An 18,950-nucleotide genomic window follows, 5' to 3' on the forward strand; every position below is an offset into this window, starting at 1 on the left:
ACGTCTTGAACCCGCTGGGAAAGCTGCGAGAGGCTCTTCGAGCTTAATTCTCAAATCCGTTTTATGTCCTTGTACTTCGACTACATGGCACAGAGCATCAATCCTTATTCATATGATCCCGACCGTGTCCCTTTCTTTGATACTTCTGATTCAACTATATTCTTTGATAAGTCCATGAAAGAAGAGACCCGTGAAATCCCGGATCATATACGCCCATAAGTGATTCCCAATATATTTTATAATAAATTCCGAGAGGTCGACTGCGATAAAATGTTCTACACCGACGGATCAAACCTCGAAGGGTCCACTGGCTTCGGTATCTTCAATGATAATGTCACCGCTTCATTCAAGCTCAATGATCCTGCTTCAGTTAACGTCGCCGAATTAGCCACTATTCAGTATGCCCTTGGGATCATTGACACTTTTCCCACAGATCACTACTTCATCATTTCGGACAGCCTCAGCTCGATCGAGATTCTTCGTGCGGTGAAGCCTAAAAAGCAATTCCCGTATTTTCTGGGAAGATACGGGAGTCTCTGCGTAAGTTATCTGAAAAATCTTACCAGATTACCTTTGATTGGGTACCCTCTCATTGCTCTACCCCGGGAAATACGTTTGGCAAAAGTGGGCGCATTAGATGGTGACATATACGAAAGACCAATCTGCTTCGACGAATTTTTTTAGTATATATCGTCAGAGGACACTCAACAGTTGGTAAACCTCGTGGAGCGATGGGGAGCTTGGACGATGGCTACATTCGATTATCCCAAAGGTATCAATTATATTTTCCTAGCTTTAAGATAAATGTAATTTTTATTCTTCATTAAAACTATTGTGCTCCATTTTGTAAATCGAATTGTATCCCTAGTTTTAAGATAGCTGTAAAATTTCTTATAAAAACTTGTTCCCCCTTTTTGTATACCCAACTATATTTTTTTAGTTTTAAGATAACTGTAAAATATTTCGTAAAAAACTATTCCTCCCTCTTTTGAATATCAAACTGGATTCTCTGTTTTAAAATTTTTCATAAAAAAATCCTTTGCCCCTACTCTTGTATGTACAATTGTATTTTTAGTCTTAAATAGCTATAGAATTCTTCCTTTCAACATAAAAAATATCTGAATATTCTAACCTCCTAGGTTTAAGTATTTGAAATGTAAAAAAAAAGAATAATTTGGCACCGCCAAGATAACGCATTTGTGCCTATCAAATAAACGAACTGAATAATAAAAAAGTGGCTGTACTTTGTTAAACAATTCGGAAAGATCACCTGTAGTTCGTGACACTTGAAAATTAACGTACTTTCCGAAAATGAATGTCTTGTTTTGCCCTTTTCTGCCCCGAGCAATAAAAAGGTGATTTTTCATGATATATGTGAAGGAGCCGTATAGTAGTGATTGATTAGCCAGGGTCCGTAATATAACTTTTAAATCTCAGGGTTTCTCAGCGCTCTCATCAATTGAAAAAATGTGCATTCTGCCAAAAATTTACTACGCCAACTTTTTAGAAAATGAATTTTCAGATATAGTGCACTTTATATTCGTAAATGTTGAATTTTCGAACCATCCTAAGTGCCAACATTTTGAGATAAACATGAAAACAAAATAATTTTCAAATATGAATTTAGCGTCACAATATTACCCTTATGGGAAGTTTTCATCTAACTCGGGCCACTTTTGAGGTTTTGTCCGACTTTTGTATGGAGGGTGATCACTGTGATGTGGGGCGACCGCTAGATACTACTTCGTACGTAGAGTTTGTGATCTTGTTCTTTTTATTTTGTGTTGTTATCGTCAATTTTTGTTTTCATTGCTGCTTTTTTTTGCTTGCTGTTCAGGTCAGCTGCAAATATCGTGACCTGTTGAGACACGAACCGAACCGGAAGTGACGACCATAATGATTTACATCTCTTTATAATTACTTTCGGAGGGTTTCATATCATTCGTGGCGTCACTCGTTTTTATTTATCTGCTAGCCGGCGCTGAGAACTCATCGGCGGCGGCATTTCTCCCGATAGTATCGGGCCGATACCAATGCCCATGTTCGTGATCCTTTTAGTTGTCAACCACTCCGATGGAGATGTCGTCGGCGATGAAATTTCTCCAGATATTCCAATTTTCTCCCACGTCGTGTTTTTTTTCTTTAGCTCCCGTTGCACAGTGTTTCCAAATAGACAAAAACGTGATCGAAATTGTTTTGACCACGAAAAAAATATTTTCGAGCTACATTGTCTCCAGCTAAGTTTGTCTATAAAACATTCTCCATCTTTTTAAAGTATTAGTTTGGTAATTAATTCCCCTGAAGCTGAGAAGCAAATTTTTGTTTGGTCATTTATGAAACTAATAAAAACTGTATTCAGCAAAGTTGTAGGGAATATAATAAATAACTTTGCTGAAGAGACAATGTAATTATCTTTTGATTTTAATTCACATTTGTGGAGTTTTCTATGATACACCCCTGAAAATCACTCTTTTCAACATAACTTTTGAGGGTGATTTTTTAGAATTTCAAACTGTTCTAAGATTTTGTTCGCCATTAGAAAATACACAGTTTTTGTTATGCAAGTTTTTTTCTATTTTTTATATCTGTGGAGTTATCGAAAGATTTAGTGCTAAAAAAGCAACATTTTGGTATGAAATAACACTTCAATCCGCAAATCTTCGCAGACAATACCATATTCATTCGAATCTATAAAGCAAACGCTATCAAATCCAGGGATAACCATTTGTCGCATGCTGTCTCTTGCATGCAAAAACATATATTCAAAAAACGACTATAAAACCCTAAATTACATAACACATTAACCAATTGAGGAAGTATGAATCATGTTGTTACATGGGGAGAGGTAGAAAGTTGGGGGGGGGGGGGGGGGTTAACATAGCTTACCCACTATAAAATGGAATCAAGCATTGGAAAAATGCCAATATTATGTTTTCAATTCTAAAATCTTTTATGAAATTATAATAAATTGTCTTCATCTCCACTTGTGTCGCTTTCAGTGACTGTGTTGTCAGCTGGCCCGACCAAAAGATTTTTCGCATTCTCCGATAACGGAGTGTTGTTCTTCGGTGGAAATCCTCTGATTTATGAAATTAGATGATCAGATTCTCCAACAAGCTGCGTACTAGATCTGTGTTGGTTTCTACCCTGGACGACTTTTGAGTATGATTCTCTCTGTAATTTCGTGAGCCTTCGTTCATGGATTGCGGGGTTTCTTCTGATGATTGACCAAAAGGAATTAGAAAAGACGAAATCACTTTGGCCCCATGAATTACAATTTTATGTACAGACGCTGGCAATCATACAGGTCAACGACAATTTGTGAAGTTTAAAACGCTTATTCATCGAAATTTTTACAGTCGATTTCACATCCTGAAAATAATAAATTGCTTTCTTAATATTAACATAAGGAGTTAAAGTATATCTTTATCAGAGGTTAATGTTTCAAAGATTATTTTATGTGCGGAATGGTCGGTCTTTTAAAATGAACTGATTTATTGGGAAAAAATAACAAACGTATCATGAAAAAGCTTGTGGTTCCCGCCAAGGATTAGCGTTCTAAGTATGTGTTGTTTCATTCCTTTTTCCAACAGCAAAAAACTTGGTAAGCTATGTTAACCCCTCCCCCCTGCTACCTCTCCCCCATGTAACAACACCCAAGTAACAATTGAAGTTTTATAGCACGCTACAAGTGCAATCTAAATTTTATGAGTGGCTATAAAACTATCATAAAACCTCAATTGTTACTAGGGCATGCTTCATACTTCCTCCTTTTACCCTTAAATGTGTGATGTGATTTTCGAAAAGGTAAACATTTCGCTAAAATGTGTATGTGTATCAAACAACTTACATTTGCAGTTCTAGGTCATCGACGGCCAACCGAAGTCTCATCGACCACATTTCCCATCATAGACAATTCCGGAAGTGCCCCGGTAAAGTCGCCAGCTATTAAAATTAATCTAAACTCACATCAGTTTATCGGGGATGGTTGGGACGATTTTCACAAACTTAGTCCCAAATGAAAGACGCCATAGATATTTATAAAATTTCATACGGATCGGCTATATGCAGTGATGTACCGCTGGGAAAAATTCCAACTCCCCGGGTTTTTATTTTTGGGCTTTAACCGGGTTTTTCCCAAATCATTTTAACTCGACCGAAACATGGGTTTTGCCTTTATCATTTAGAAAGGTTATGCAATCGGTCGGAGCTTCGACTTTTTAAACGAGACCCGCAGGGCCGAATCTGTGTGTATGTATGTATTTATGTATGTGTCAAATAATCTCACCGATTTTTCTCAGAGATGGCTGAACCGATTTACACAAACTTAGTTTCAAATGAAAGGTACAACCTTCCTATCGGTCGCTATTGAATTTTTTATTGATCCGACTTCCGGTTCCGGAGTTACGGGTTGAAGAGTACGATCACACAGCAAATTCCCATATAAACTGGTACCACCATGATGTCCAAATAATGCAATACATATTGAATTGTGTGCAACATTACTTGGATTTGCGTGTTTAGATAATTAATGACCCATCGAAGTCGCTTTGACCACATTGGCCACCTATGACGGTTCTTGATACCCCCAGGGAAGTCCCTAACTTAATGTCATACCTATTTCTTAGCAAATAATTCACCGATTTTTACAAACTTGGTTTTAAAGGGACAGCGTTCCCACTCGCTGCTATTGAATTTCTAGTTGATCCGACTTCCGGTTCAGGAATTACAGGGTGAAGAGCTCGAATATGCAGCAAATCCCGATTTCACGGTTTATGGCGAGGAATGTAAAAAGATGAAAACTTTTCCAAAATGTGTGTGCTTGGATTTGTAGTTCTAGGTCACTATCAGTCATTCAAAGTCTCTTTGGCCACATTCCGGACGGTTCCGAAAGTCCCGGCGGAAGTACCCAAATTAAAAATAACAGTTACATCGATTTCTTAGTGATGATTGAACCGATTTGACCAAATTTAATATCAAATGAACGGTGTTGCATCCCCAAAAATTATTATTAAATTTTATTTCGATCCGACCTCCTGTTGCGGAGTCACGGGTTGTGAAGTGTCTAGGTTATTGACGACCCATCTAAATCTTGTTGGCCACATTGACCAATATATGGCTTTGGAAGTGCACGAAAAAATCACCAACTTTCAAAATTAAAAACTCACATCAGTTTCAGTTTCACATCAGATGGTTGGACCGATTTTCACAAACTTAGTCTCAAACGAAAGATATATTATTGTTATAGACTGCTATGCAATTTTGTACAGATCGGTTTTATGGTTATGGAAATATGGTATGAATCTTGGTATGAATCGTTCGGTCGCATAGGAAATTCCCATATAAGCAGGAACTAAAATTTTTATTTCAAAGGGGGGTTCTATAAAATTTCAGAATTCGAATTCGTATTTTTGATGCCAAATCTCTTAAAAATGCATGAAGCGACGAGATTTTATGTAAAACCGAAAATAATTTTTTTGAGAAAAATAGACTTTTTGAGACTGCTGATTTCACACCTTTTTGCATTTCTTTTATAGAAAGGTTATGCAATCCGTCGGAATTTCGACCTTTTAACCGAGGCCTATTCGATTCAGTTTGTCGAGAACGCCAAATGTCGGTGTGTATATATGTGTGTATGCATGTGTGCGCGTTTTTTTATTGTAAGGTTTAAAAAGCTTCAAAAGCCTGGCCTGTAGTGTATTGGCACCGTGTGGGACTCACGTTCGTGCATAACCACTAAAAACAATCCTTACTTTGCACGCTCCTCTTCCCCACTGAACTACGTCAAGGTATTACTTCGTGGGGGGATCGTTGTGCTTTTGTCGCACCTCTTTGTTTTGCTCCATATCGGAGCCTTACTTGGTTCATGGAATGGCTCGACCTGTGAGCTTTGATTTCACTCTCGATTTTTCTCTTCTTGTCTCCATCTATTACGTCTCCATTACGTCGCTGTTGTGCTATCTTATGACAAACGCCATTTTGGGGTAAACTGAGTTAGATATGCAACATTACTAATCTGAAAATTCTCTACAAAATAGCGTTTTCAGAATTTTGAAATGTTGCTTGGTTACTGAGTTATAGCGAAAAAAGTGATGAGAAATTGTCAGTTTTTTGCTTTAAATCACTGTATCTTGGGATTCGCTTAAGTAATGTAGAAGTTTTAGATGTTTTTATATGTAAAAATGTCTGAGGAACACAATGGCATAATAATTTTTAAAATAAAAATACATGTATTGCGAGAAATATGCAGTTTTACTTTTAAATTGGCAATATTTCATGTTTGGCAACACTGTAATTAAAAATTACTATTTTTTCTAGATTGCTTGCTCAATTTCCTTCAAAATGCATCTCATCGATTGTTTCTAGGCCGAATAAAGCCGAAAATATTAATAAAAGTTAATAATTGATGCTTTTTTTCTATGGAAAATTTTCCATGCACAATTATGACACGCCATACAAATTTTGCCATCAAAACACACCTACGACACGTGTGAGTGCGACTTTTGTATACATTTATAGTGAAAACTCGCAACATAGTCAACCGAACTTCGTGATATTTGAGAGTTTAATACAGAATAGATTGAAGCATTAATTGTCTTCTTTGAATTGTTTTTACCATTTATAAGTTTCAATATATTCAATCTCAAACTTTAAAAATCGTTTTTCTCAAAATGTGCTAAATGGCGCTTGTCGTAAGATAGCTCAACAGCGACGATTAGCTCTCATTCCCGTGGGCCGGTTTGGTGTTGATTCCTTGAGCCATTTAGCTCATGTTTCCGTGAGTCATTCAGCTTTCGGCCCACTCACGATCTACTTGGATAGTGCCCAACGGCAAACTCACCCTACTCCGAACGATAGTTCCCTGACGGAGGAATTTCCCCCGACATCGATACCCGCTTCCTTGAGCCATTTAGCTCCAAGCTTTGTCGAGATCAACTCAGATATTATCCTACTCCGATAGAGAGTTCCCCGACAACGGAATTTCTTTCGTTACCGGTGTTTGTTTCGTAAGCTAATTAGCTCCCCTTTTTGTCCCGAATCATTCGGGTAGTTCACGGCGGCGAATCTATCCTACCGTGAATTTTCCGGCGGAAGATTGCTCCCGATACCGATATACGTTTCTGTGAGCCATTAAGCTCCCCGCTTCGTCTTTTCGGTCAAGTCCCCGCATGTGTATGTGTGTGTCACATAGAATCACTCAATTTTCTCAGAGATGGCTGAGCCGATTTGCACAAACTTAGTTTCAAATGAACGGTATAACACTCCCATAAGCTGCTATTGGAGTTTTAGTTGAACGGACTTCCAGTTTCGGAGTTACTGATTAAAGAGTACGATCATATAGCAAATCCCCTTATAAAATGGTAACACCATGGTGTCCGAATGATACACAGTGAAGACCCGGTTTTATCAGCATCCGATTTTATCAGCCTCTGATTTTGCCTATCCCCGATTTTATTAGCTTCACATGAAAATTGATAGTTTTTTTTTTATTCATTTCGTTTATTTGATAGGCACAAATGCGTTAGCTTGGCGGTGCCAAATGCTTATGTTTTTACATTTTGGATATCTTAAAACTAGGAGGTTACAATGAAATATTTTTTTTACAAAGGAAAAAAAAAGTTTACAGCTATCTTAAGACTAGAAATAAGATTCAATATACAAGAGAGGGCCAAAAGATTTTTTTGTGAAAAAATTTAAAACAAGGGATTCACTTTGATATACAAGAGGGGGAGTAATAGTATTTTACGAAATATTTTACGGTTATCTTAAAACTAACAATATAGTTTAGTACACAAAAGGGGGAACAAATATTTATGAGAAACTTCACAGAAATCTTAAAACAAGGGATTCAATTCTATTTACAAGATGGAGGACAAGAGTTTCAATAAAGAGTAAAAATTATAGCTATCTTAAAACTAGAAATACAGAATACTAATTTGAATTTTTTAACTAAAACTTATGCTTGGTCAAGATATTCAGAGGGTGGCTTATTTCCGCATCAGTGTAGCAGCAGTTGTATCAAGGACAGGGGAGAGACAAGGAAAAAAGAGCAAAACTTGCAACTTTCGCTCGAACGGGGGGGGAGGGGGATCAGCGAAACAAATTTGCGCCTCAGTCTAGTAAGTCGTCGAGTACCGGATTGGCGGATGGTATTCTTCGGACCCGCGGGGAATCCTTCAAAAGTCATCGGACCTCGAGTCGCTCTCGCTTCAGTTTCCTTCTATGCAGGCGTAGTGGTAAGGGCGACGGCGGTTACATAGTGGCACTCTGGAGCTGATCGGTTCCACAAGGCAGGAGGAAACTCTAAAAACGAGAAATAAAAAGAGAGGGGCTAAATTGGGATATTTATCGTTTTTATGAAGGTATAAATAAGGGACATATAGGGGAAATCACGAGTTGCCAGCATATCTCGGACTGGTACATTGGGTGGTCTACCTCGGGCCCGAAGGGATTCCTTTAACTGAGACCTGGCGTCACAATACCCGGCGCATACCCAGACAACGTGTTCGATGTCGTGATAGCCCTCATCACAAGCGCACAGACTACTCTCCGCAAGCCCAATACGCCGCAAATGCGCATCCATGGTGTAGTGATTGGACATAAGTCGGGACATTACGCGAATAAAATCCCGACCCACATCCATCCCCCCGAACCAAGGCTTCGTTGATACCTTTGGGATAATCGAATGTAGCCATCGTCCAAGTTCCCCGTTGCTCCACGAGGTTTGCCAACTGTTGAGCGTCCTCTGACGACAAATACTAAAAAATTCGTTGAAGCAGATTGGTCTTTCGTATATGTCACCATTTAATGCGCCCGCCTTTGCTAATGAGTCGGCCTTTTCATTGCCCGGGATAGAACAATGAGAGGGGACCCAAACAAAGGTAATCTGATAAGATTTTTCAGATAACGTACACAAGGACTCCTGTATCATCCCCAGAAAATACGGGAGTTGCTTTTTAGGCTTCACCGCACGAAGAGCCTCGATGGAGCTGAGGCTGTCCGAAAGGATGAAGTAGTGATCTGTGGGCAGAGTGTCGATGATCCCAAGGGTGTACTGAATTGCAGCTAACTCTGCGACGTAAACTGAAGCGGGACCATTGAGCTTGAATGAAGCGGTGATAGTATTGTTGAAGATACCGAAGCCAGTGGACCCATCGAGATTTGATCCGTCAGTGTAAAACATTTTGTCGCAGTCGACTTCTCGGAATTTATTATAAAATATATTGGGGATCACATGCGGGCGTATATGGTCCGGGATTCCACGAATCTCTTCCTTCATGGATGTGTCGAAGAATACAGTAGAATCAGAAGTATCTAGGAAACGGACACGGTTGGGATTGTACGAAGAAGGATTGATGCTCTGTGCCATGTAGTCGAAGTACAAGGACATAAAACGGGTTTGAGAATTAAGCTCGACGAGCCTCTCGAAATTTTGAATCACCAACGGGTTCAGAATGTCGCATCGGATGAGCAATCGATATGAGAGTTCCCAAAATCGATTTTTTAGCGGAAGAACGCCCGCCAGCACTTCGAGACTCATCGTATGGGTCGAGTGCATGCAACCCAAGGCAATGCGCAAGCAACGATACTGGATTCTCTCCAGTTTGATGAAGTGTATGTTCGCAGCGGAGCGGAAACAGAAACACCCGTACTCCATCACCGACAATATCGTTGTTTGGTACAACCTGATCAGGTCTCCTGGGTGAGCACCCCACCATGTTCCGGTTATTGTCCGGAGAAAATTGATCCTTTGTTGGCATTTCTGTTTCAGATACCTAATGTGACATCCCCAGGTACCTTTAGAGTCGAACCAGACCCCGAGATATTTAAATGTGAAAACCTGGTTGATCGTTGCACCCATTAATAAAAGCTGGAGTTGCGCCGGCTCACGCTTCCTAGAAAAAACAACCAACTCAGTTTTCTCCGTGGAGAACTCAATACCCAGCTGAAGAGCCCAAGCAGACAAATTGTCCAAGGTATTTTGTAATGGTCCTTGCAAGTCGGCAGCTTTGGGCCCTGTAACAGAGACCACCCCGTCGTCTGCAAGTTGCCTTAGCGTGCATGAATTGGCAAGACAATCGTCAATGTCATTCACGTAAAAATTGTAGAGCAGGGGACTTAGACATGAGCCCTGGGGAAGACCCATGTAGCTAAATCGCGATGTTGTTAAATCGCCATGCGAAAAGTGCATGTGCTTTTCAGACAACAGGTTTAGCAAAAAGTTATTTAAAATTGGTGAAAGACCATGCTGGTGCAGCTTCTCTGACAGAATATTGATAGAAACTGAATCAAAAGCCCCCTTAATATCCAAGAAGACTGATGCCATCTGCTCTTTGTTAGCATAGGCCATTTGGATTTCTGTAGAAAGCAACGCAAGGCAATCGTTCGTCCCTTTGCCTTTGCGGAAGCCAAATTGTGTATCTGACAGTAAGCCATTTGCTTCAACCCAATTGTCGAGGCGAAACAAGATCATTTTCTCGAACAACTTCCGAATACAGGACAGCATTGCAATCGGCCGATACGAGTTGTGGTCGGAGGCTGGTTTTCCTGGTTTTTGGATGGCGATGACCTTCACTTGTCTCCATTCATAAGGGACAATGTTACCCTCAAGAAACTTGTTAAATAAATTCAACAAGCGCCTTTTTGCAGTGTCAGGCAGATTCTTCAGCAAGTTGAATTTGATTCTGTCTAACCCTGGGGCGTTATTGTTGCACGATAAGAGAGCAAGTGAGAACTCCACCATCGAAAACGGTGTTTCGTTTGCGGTATCGTGAGGAGACGCGGCGCGGCACGTTTTCTGTACCGGGACAGAGTCCGGACAGATCTTCTTGGCGAAAGCGAATATCCAACGGTTTGAATATTCCACGTTCTCGTTGGTACTATTACGGTTACGCATACGTCGAGCCGTACCCCAAAGAGTGTTCATCGCTGTTTCTCTCGTTAACCCGTCGACGAACCGGCGCCAATAACTGCGTTTTTTGGCTTTCATTAGACTCTTCATTCGCCTTTCTAACGACGCGTACTGTTGATAGCTAGCGGGTAACCCGTCTTCCCGGAAGGCCTTATATGCAGTGGACTTTTCCGCGTACAGCTCTGAGCACTCTTTATCCCACCACAGGGTGGGAGATCGTCCATGGGTATTCGCGCTGGGTACTGGTTTAGTCTGAGCTTGATTCGCACTGTCGAGAATCAAGCCAGCCAAAAACCTGTACTCTTCCTCCGGAGGAAGTTCTTGAGTGGATTCGATTTTAACGGATATCGCGGTCGCGTAACTTTTCCAATCAATGTTCCGTGTGAGGTCATATGAGACATTGATTGTTTCCGATGGTCTTGAACCGTTAGCAATTGAAATCACGATAGGCAAATGATCGCTACCGTGGGGATCAGGGATCACCTTCCACATGCAATCTAACTGTAGCGATGTCGAGCAAAGCGACAAATCCAACGCGCTTGCGCGTGCTGGTGGTGTAGGAATCCGCGTCATTTCTCCCGTGTTTAAGATGGTCATGTTGAAATTATCGCAAAGATCTTGGATTAATGTTGATCTATTATCATCATGAAGACAGCCCCATACCGTACCGTGCGAGTTAAAGTCTCCCAGAACTAGCCGCGGTGCCGGTAAGGATTCCGTGATATTACAAAGCGTTCGGTGCCCTACCGAGGCTCTAGGAGGAATGTAGATGGAAGCAATGCAAAGGTCTTTACCTTTGATTAAAACTTGACAAGCGACAATTTCAATGCCTGGTGTCGAAGGGAGGTTAATTCGGTTGAAAGAATAGCACTTTTTGATCCCCAAAAGTACTCCTCCATAGGGGTTTTCTCGATCCAGACGAATTATATTAAAGTCGTGGAAGTTGAGATTTATATCGGAAGTTAACCAAGTTTCACATAATGCGAAAGCATCACATTTTAAATTATTTAGTAAAAATTTAAAGGAATCGATTTTCGGGAGGATACTTCTGCTGTTCCACTGTAGAACAGTGATCGAATCGGTGACCTCGTTCGATGACTTAGCCATCGAAGGATACGATCGCTGCAAGGAGGGGCCATTTAGTAGTCAACTGCTTCAAAAATGTTTGCACTATAGGGAGAAAACGTATCAGAAGGCTTTTAAGAGGATCAGTAACATTGAAAGCTGTGAAAATTAAGTCCACTATGTCAGAAAATTTCATTAGTCCGCTACTGGACTGAGTATCTGTTTGAAAAAAGGGGACACTTGGGGTTTTGGATGTCCCTGGAAGTGGTGGGTACTCCTTGTTAGAATTAATATTTCCAAGTCCTGGAGCAAATTGCTTCGGCTTTTGTGCATCACTTCCGTTGGATTTATTGGTTGTAGATGGCGCACTCTGAGTGGACGACACCTTGGCACCCTTACGAGGCAATGTAGGGGAGGCTGGATTTCTCCTCTTCCTGGATTCCCCTGGGTTAACCAAAGATGTTCCCTCTCGTGGGTCGTCAGATTCTTGCTCAACGTTAGCCAAACCAGCATAGGGATTTTCGGACAGGATAGATGGCGAAGCATTCTTTAGCATTTCTGCATAAGAACGCCTTGAGCGTTCCTTAAGGGAGCGCTTAATTTTATCCCCGCGCTGCTTGTACGCAGGACATGATTTAAGAGCATGTGAAGGGCCCCCGCAGCAAATACACTTTTCAGTTTCTTTGTCACAAGAGTCATCCTCATGCTCTCAAAATTGATAGTTGGTAGTTTGATGGGCTCTAGCAGACGAACGAAGTTGAATTCGAGTAAATCGTTTCTTGAGCATGTTTTTATTATCTGAGAGATCCGAAATATGTAAAAATATTTTATTTTTTAATTTGCGCTGTCAGACCCCCTTAAGAAAAATTTAAAGCAAATAATCAGAAAGAGTTGTGTGGCTATACCTAGGAACTAAATAAAAATATTTTAAGAGCTTCAGTTTATTAAAAAGAATGAAAAATATTTGTCCCGATTTTGTCACTGTACCCGCTTTATCAGCTTAAAATTCATCAAAGGGATGATAAACACGGGTCTTCACTGTAATACATATTTATTTATTTATTTATTTATTTATTTATTTATTTATTTATTTATTTATTTATTTATTTATTTATTTATTAATTAATTAATTTATTTATTTATTTATTTATTTATTTATTTATTTATTTATTTATTCATTTATTTATTCATTTATTTATTTATTTTTTTATTTATTTATTTATTTATTTATTGTTGTCAAACAATAGTAGACCGTTTTGTTACAACGATAAAATATAGTATACACTTAAAATATAAAATACTAAAAACTAAACTGAACACTATCTGGTTTACATTACACTACTTTTGGATGTTCTTTATTAACGAATAGAATTGAAATATTTTTTTTAATTTGCTTTTTGTCATTGCTAAGTCAATAGCTTCGCAGTGCTTGTTGTAAGTTGCCATCATCTGATTTAATGGTCCAAACTTGGCATAATTTGTACGATAATTGCTCTAGACCACTAACGACCAAGTTGCTTGTTCCTAAGCGTATGTCACACCCCTTTTTTCCAGCGAGCTCCTAACCGATTTTTACAAACTTGATTTCAACTGAAAGATACAATACTTTCATTGACTGCTATTGAATTTCATTCAGTACTGATTTTTGGTTCCGGAGTTATAGTGTGGTTAACGCGGTCACAAAGGAATTTTTCATATAAACCGGTACAATCATAATACCTCATAGGTTAAAAATCTATTGAAATTAACATCAAATTATCTCGATTCGCTGGCCTAGATCACTGACGGCGAATCAAAGATTCTTAGAATGAATTGTCCACTATCGATAATTCCGGAAGTCTCGGGTTCTGGACATATTCCAGAACGGTGATGATTGAACCAATTTTCACTAACCTAGTCTCAAATGGAACGTTTAATATGCAGTTTGGTGTTACACCCTACCATCCGTCCGCTCTCCCTCTTTCCTCCCACACCCCTCCCGAACACTGCATTTCAAAATATGTGTTGTCCGATAACAATATTCCGTCTCTTGTAATTTATTCTTTCGTGAAAAGGTTACAAAATCCTAAATATATATATATTTTAAATTAGTTTTTAGTTCAATTTTAGTATATAAGTGCATCTTACTTTAGTGGATTTGTTACCGGTTGACTCAACAATATTCGCGAAGAAATGGTTCCTGTCAGCATGGACCGGATTCTAATTTTCTACCTAGTATAAGTGTTCATTTATTTTTAAGACAAGTCAATTTTGATAGTTCATTTTTTCTCACCTTTGCATAAGCTAGAATTACACACCAAAAAAATCTGAATTTTATCGTTGACGTAATTGCAAACATGACACAATTCAACAAACCGTAATTTACGAAATGACAGAACATTGCCGTGTTCCATTTAATTTTACATGAAACGTATACTTTACATGCGCAATGACATAAAATTACACTTCCTACCATTCGGAACAAACGCTGTATGTGGAGTAAAATTACATGATTTACGAAATTAAACGTCATGTAAAATTAAAATCAAACGTAAGACTAAGTCATTTTTGATGCTCGTATATGTCATGGTCAGCAGACGTAAATTTACACTATTTTTTCTAGGTGTGTAGGTAGCGTGGTTTTAGGTTAAGTATTACAATAATTCACCGATTCACCTCTATATAAAATATTTAGATTTAACTTTAATTTTGATTAGGATTTCAATGTATAGTATACCTGACTTATAGTAGTGTTCCAATTAGATAGGATATTAGTTATTAAATTAATTTTAAGTTTAGCTAACAACGGATCAATTTATCTGCTTCACTTGCAATCCTAATATGCTTCTTCGATAGCCTATTTGTCTCCCCTTTGACCTTTGGATTGCTGCTGACAATCCTCGCACAATGCAAAGGGTGTGACTGCTATTACGATACAGGGGCGTCGTACTGATAAGGAGTAATTGTGCAAATTCTCGATGTGGCGGAAACAACACTCCCCCGGGAATACGCCAATGGTTTCCCTAAAGCGTATTAAGTCTAACGCCTACGTCGAGGATAGCTAGCTTCACGGCGGGTCTCTCATATATACCATTTACCGTTTGTACAGTTGCCGATCTTACCTGCCCATCTTTAGCTTGTTTAGTAGCAATTATTCTACCTTTTGGCCAAGAACTGCGAGGAAGTTTTGGGTCGACTATGATGACTATATCATTTACTTCGAGAGGTTTTACTGGAGCAAACCATTTCACCAATTGTTGGTAGGTAATCGCGAAGCCACTGTCGCCAGAAGTCGTTCGCCATATGCTGCGACTGTTGCCAGCTATTCCTTAGCACGATTGGATTGTCAATGTAAGGTACCCATGACTTGAGGCCATTCGATGATCCTAAGAGGAAGTGATTCGGAGTCAATACTGGGGATTCATCGTCATCAACAGGAATGTCGGTCAGAGGACGCGAATTGATGATATTTTCGACCTCCAACAGCATGTTTTCCAAAACTTCATCGGTAGGCAGCCTACTGGTTTTAATTTTGTGCAGATTCTGTTTGACGGAGCGGATCAAACGTTCCCAAGCGCCACCCATATGCGGAGATGCGGGAGGAATGAAGTACCATTGAGTATGGCTTGAGGTAAATTCCTTAGCTAGTTGATCATGGTTGAGATTTAGGATTGCGGTCTGAAGTTCCTTACTTGTTCCCTGGAAATTCGTTCCTCGATCACTGTAAATGACCGCTGGTATTCCCCTTCTGCTCATAATGTTTCGAATAGCAGGAATCCGTAGATAATGTGTGAGCGAGTTGTACGTAGATAGCATGAGTTGTGAGATACGTGGCTAAGACTCCCCACCGCTTCTCCGTGCGGCGTCCTACTGATACCAGCATTGGACCAAAATAGTCTATGCCCATGTGTGTGAATGGACGAGCGAATACAGCCAGACGCTGCGGCGGTAGGTCGCACATTGCAGGAGGTTGAGGATTTGCACCGTCGATTTTGCACTGCTGGCACTCCCTCCGGATGTTATTGTATGTAGCCTTTAGTCGAGGGATTCTGTAGCGCTGTCGCAACTCATTGATGATCGTCTGATGATTTTGGTGGTTGAATCGATTATGTACATCAGCAATAATAAGCCGTGTGATGTGATGATCTCGTGGTAGGACTATAGGATTAGCAGCATCATGGAGAATGAATGGGCTATTTTGTGCTCTACCACGGATTCGAAGGACGTCGTTCTCGTCTAACACAACACACTTGTTGAACAAAGCGCTGTTCCTAGAAATTTCTCGTTTTGGTCCTTCCAAAGAGCGATTCCTCATGAGAATAGCAATTTCATCGGCGTAAGCAAAACTTTGAGCGAGACGAAACAAATAGTATTCGGCTTTAACAAACTCTTGCTTGATCAATGGACCGCAAATTAGATTCTTCTTCTTCACGCTTCGCTTTAGGTTTCCGATGTAGCGCAATACGTAGGCTACTCGGCGCAAGAGTATTTTCCATCCAGGGAAATCCAGCGGTTCGATTACTGGCTCACATGAAGCAACATGAAGTAGCAGGTGAGGACGAAGTTCTTCAACTGTTGACGATTCGACGAGTTTTGGAGATTTTGGCCATTCTCTTTCCGGAAACCAGAGAAACTCTGGACCTCGAAACCAGCGGCTAGACGCGTCGAGATTGGGAGTTCCTTTCCACTTAGTTCCCTCGTCCGCAACATTCAGTTTTGTCCCAATCCAGTACCATTCGTCTGCATTCGTTGCATCGAGGATCTCGCTGACACGAAATGCAACAAATTGGCTGTATCGTCGATGATCCGAGTTCAACCAATATATCACATCTCTAGAATCAGTCCAAAAGAATCGCTTTATCACTTCGAATGAGAGCGATTTAGTGATGGTTTCCGCGAGGCGCATGCCGATCACTGCGGCCTGTAGCTCGGATCGCGGAATAGAGAGGAACTTTTGAAGTGCCACTTTCGTTTTGGCACCGACCTGCGCGCACTCTATAATATCCCCTTGACGAAATCGTAAATAAATTACCGCAGCAAAGCCATTTTCGCTAGCATCTACGAAGGCATGCATTTGTACTTCTGTATCCGCTGCTAAAGATGTTTGAACCCGATAACACCGAGGGATTCTGACTGAAGTAACTTGAGGTAAAACTGACAGCCACAGTAACCACTTCTCGAAGTGTACATCTTCAATCGGGTCATCCCAGCCGATCCCGGATCTCCAGATCTCCTGTAAAAGGACTTTAAGGAACATCAGAAAGTGTGCAATGATGCCCAACGGATCGAAGATCATCATAAGCATTCTAGGCACTTCCCGCTTGGTCGGTCGTTGATGGCCTGAGAGGAGGTCTTGAGCATATCGTGCAGATAGCTTGTATGTGAAATGATCCGTCACAGTGTCCCACCACATCCCAAGGACCTTTTCAGTGGCATTTTCATCGCCGATACTTAGGTTCTTAGCTTCTGCCTGTACATTGGCTGAGTTTGAGATCCAATTTCTCATCTCAAATCCAGCTTTTGCGTGGATCATTCTAACATCGTTTGCTATCTGCAAGGCTTCCTTTTCTGATTCGACGCTAACAAGCATGTCGTCGACATAGTGCTGCTTCGTGATGGCATGGACTGCGGCTGGGTAGTCCTGCTGAAATCTTTCCGCGTTGTGGTTTTTTATGTACTGTGCAGTACTCGGCGAACATCTAGCACCGAACGTCATTACCATCATAATATATACACTGGGATGGAGATCTTCTGGCTTATCTTTCCAAAAGAATCGTTGGCAATGCTGATCATCCTCACGAATCTGTACCTGATGGTACATTTCACGAATGTCTCCACACACCGCCGTTTTGTATTCCCGGAATTGTATTAGTACTGTTAGCAAAGAAGTTAGCTGGTCCGGACCTTTTAGTAGTACCGAGTTTAGAGAAATTCCGTGAGCAGTTGCAGCTGCATCCCACACCAGCCTTGTCTTACCCGGTTTGTTCGGGTTATCCACTGGGAAGATTGGAAGATACCACACTCTTGTGTGAGGTAAACGCAGTTCTTCAACAGTTAATTTCCGAATATAACCTTTGGTGATGTGGTCGTCGATTTTCGTGGTAAGAATTTCTGCCAAAATTGGATCCTTCCGCAGTCGGCTATCTAGACATCGCCATCGCCTTAATGCCATTCCTTCACTATCTGGTAGTCGTACATTATCGTACTTCCACAAGAGGCTAGATTCAAAACGACCATTTTTTGGTCTTGTTAATGTTTCAAGTAGCGTTTGTGCTCGTTGATCCTCTGTTGACAACATTGGCTTGCCCGGGGTATGGATTCCGAGACTATCGAGTGTAAAATAGTTTTTTACTGCTTTGTATAGCGCTCCATCGATCTCCAGATTGCACTGGCATACTTGAAGGCTATGATAGTTCACATAGCGAAAGGCCTTCTCCTCTCCTACACAGCTTCCGTATACGGCCCATCCGAGGCGCGTTTTAACGGCTATTGGTTCCTTCGTTTTTCCTTCTCGACTCTCTTTAGCATATCCGAGGCCTGCGTGATCTAATCCTATAAGCAGCCTTGGACTGACATTGTGGTATGATTCTAGTGGTAGCCCGCGTAAGTGCTGGAATCTCTCCTGCATGTTTTCTACCAGCAACGTTTGCGGTCGAATTTACAGCGCTCCAATTGTTTGTATTGAGGACAGGTTGTACTTTTTTGTCGAATCTACGTTTCCGGAAATTTGTAAGCTTACCCTTTGTGAAGAGCTTTCTGTCCTCCGCGCACCACCCGTCCATTTTAAGCATAACGATTTTGCTGGTCCTTTCAATTCCAGCTCATCCGCAAGAGATTGTTCTATCAACGTAAGCTCAGATCCATCATCGATAAATGCGTGTGTTCGAATTGTTTTCGAAGGTCCATACAGAAAAACAGGAACAACTCTAAAGAGAACTTCCGATTGTCCTTGGTGCACGTTACACGTCGGTTCGTTGTTTTGCCCCACTACAGT

At 40.6% G+C, this 18,950-nt stretch overlaps 1 protein-coding gene across 1 annotated transcript in view; it reads right to left on the minus strand.

Moving 5' to 3' along the window:
* Positions 1–18,584, minus strand: part of LOC131680495 (uncharacterized) — a 113,835-nt gene extending 95,251 nt beyond the window's left edge. The window contains exons 1-2 of the mRNA XM_058961205.1: positions 15,805–18,584; positions 15,200–15,704 (exon numbers count right to left, since the gene is read on the minus strand). Coding sequence (XP_058817188.1) covers positions 15,200–15,704; positions 15,805–18,584 — 3,285 coding nt within the window. The remainder of the gene's footprint in view (positions 1–15,199; positions 15,705–15,804) is intronic.
* Positions 18,585–18,950: the final 366 nt, after the last annotated feature.

The sequence above is a fragment of the Topomyia yanbarensis genome, chromosome 2 (assembly GCF_030247195.1).
Source record: "Topomyia yanbarensis strain Yona2022 chromosome 2, ASM3024719v1, whole genome shotgun sequence".
Lineage (NCBI taxonomy): Eukaryota > Metazoa > Arthropoda > Insecta > Diptera > Culicidae > Topomyia > Topomyia yanbarensis.